General features: G+C 43.0%; 1 protein-coding gene across 1 annotated transcript; it reads left to right on the top strand.

The window, feature by feature from the left end:
- LOC103365574 (quinone oxidoreductase-like) lies at positions 1-1,467 on the top strand. Its single transcript, XM_008293045.1, has 4 exons — positions 1-168; positions 256-357; positions 584-679; positions 895-1,467. The coding sequence occupies exons 1-4, from the start codon at positions 25-27 to the stop codon at positions 1,054-1,056; spliced, it is 504 nt and encodes a 167-aa protein (XP_008291267.1). The 5' UTR covers positions 1-24; the 3' UTR covers positions 1,057-1,467.
- The last annotated feature ends 125 nt before the right edge of the window (positions 1,468-1,592 follow it).

Here is a 1,592-nt window from a genome sequence, read left to right as displayed (position 1 = left end):
ATTTTCTTGATCTCATAGACGGGTATGGCAACCTGTCAGCTTGCTCGCTCTATGGGCCTCAAAGTTCTGGGAACAGCAGGGACTCCAGAAGGGATGAAGCTGATTGTCAACAATGGAGCTCATCTGGCTTTCAATCACAGAGAAAAAGGATACACTGATAAAATCATGGTAACCGCACACACAGAGCAGGAGGATCACCGGGTTAAGGCCTTTGAAACAGCCATTTTTACAGACATGTGTGTTTGTGTGTTCCAGGCAGCCACAGATGGCAAAGGTGTGGATGTGATTGTGGAGATGCTGGCAGACTCCAACCTCAGTAAAGACCTGCAGTTGGTGGCCCACGGAGGACGTATTGTGGTCAGTAGGACTACAGTCTTATCTCTGATTTCAGATAAGAGCATGTGTGCTTAAAGTGGCACAACAATAGCAGAACCGTTGTGCATATCAGTAACGATTTGCGTCATGCAAAGATACAAAGTCCAGGCGGCGCAGCAGGTTTACATCAGAAAAGACTTGCCTTCATTTATAAACAAATACCTTTTGACGACATCTGTCATGTTTCTGCTCGACCCTCGTTCTGTAGCTCATTGGCTCCAGAGGTCCCATCGAGATCAACCCCGTGGAAATCATGCTGAAAGAGGCCCTCGTCCTGGGAGTAATCGTTTTCGACGCTACACCGGTAAGAAACAGTGACAGTTATATATGCAACTGTGTGCAACTGAAATAAATGAAAGTTGCTGTATTTGTCCGCCAAAATGAAAAAGTGACCTGTACACAAATTGGACTTCATGCAACACCTGCACAGTCAACAGTTATTCACATGCATCCAATTTACAGATAAATCCTGATAAAAATTTTCCATTTTGTAATTTTTCCTTCCTGTTCGCGTCTCAGGAGGAGATGAAGCAATGTGCAGCACAGCTCTTTGCAGGGATGGAGGCTGGTTGGCTGCGTCCAGTCGTTGGTCCGAAGTATCCGATGGAAAAGGCCGCTCAGGCCCACAAAGACATTATTGAGACCTCCGGGGCTTCTGGGAAGGTCATCCTGACCATCTGATGACGCCACCATGCCACAGGTCAAAGATCACAGAGTGGCTGTTTCCAGAAGGGAGAGTCTTGAGGAGCAACAAAACTCATTAATGAAGTTTTTATTTTTATTTTTGCAGTAAAGTAGAATCATGCTTGCACAAAATCTTACATTTTGCCAATTTGTCATTTCAAGATACAAATTATCGATTTAAAGATGTCTTCCATCCAAAATACTACTCTGTCCTGTAATTCAAACTGGTTGTTATGAAGTACATGTTGAGAAAGTTGTGTAATTAGCATAGTTAGGAAACTAATTAATGATGTAATCAAATGCTATGGCGTTTGTAATCACAAGATTTGAAGACACAAACACACTGACAAACTTTCCTGTTCAACTAAAGACTGCTGGAAAAAAATAAAGCATGCTCCATTACATTCAGTCTTCATGCTGTACTTCTTGTCCATCCTGGTCATAACTGTGGGTCACTTCAGTCCTACTGAGTAGATGGTGCTGTGCTAGAGCCCTAACATTTTTATTTCTTCTGTTGTTCTTGGTAATGACCA

Source organism: Stegastes partitus, unplaced genomic scaffold (assembly GCF_000690725.1).
Source record: "Stegastes partitus isolate 25-593 unplaced genomic scaffold, Stegastes_partitus-1.0.2 Scaffold854, whole genome shotgun sequence".
In the NCBI taxonomy this organism is placed as follows: domain Eukaryota; kingdom Metazoa; phylum Chordata; class Actinopteri; family Pomacentridae; genus Stegastes; species Stegastes partitus.
This window is presented reverse-complemented; position numbering and strand designations above follow the sequence as displayed.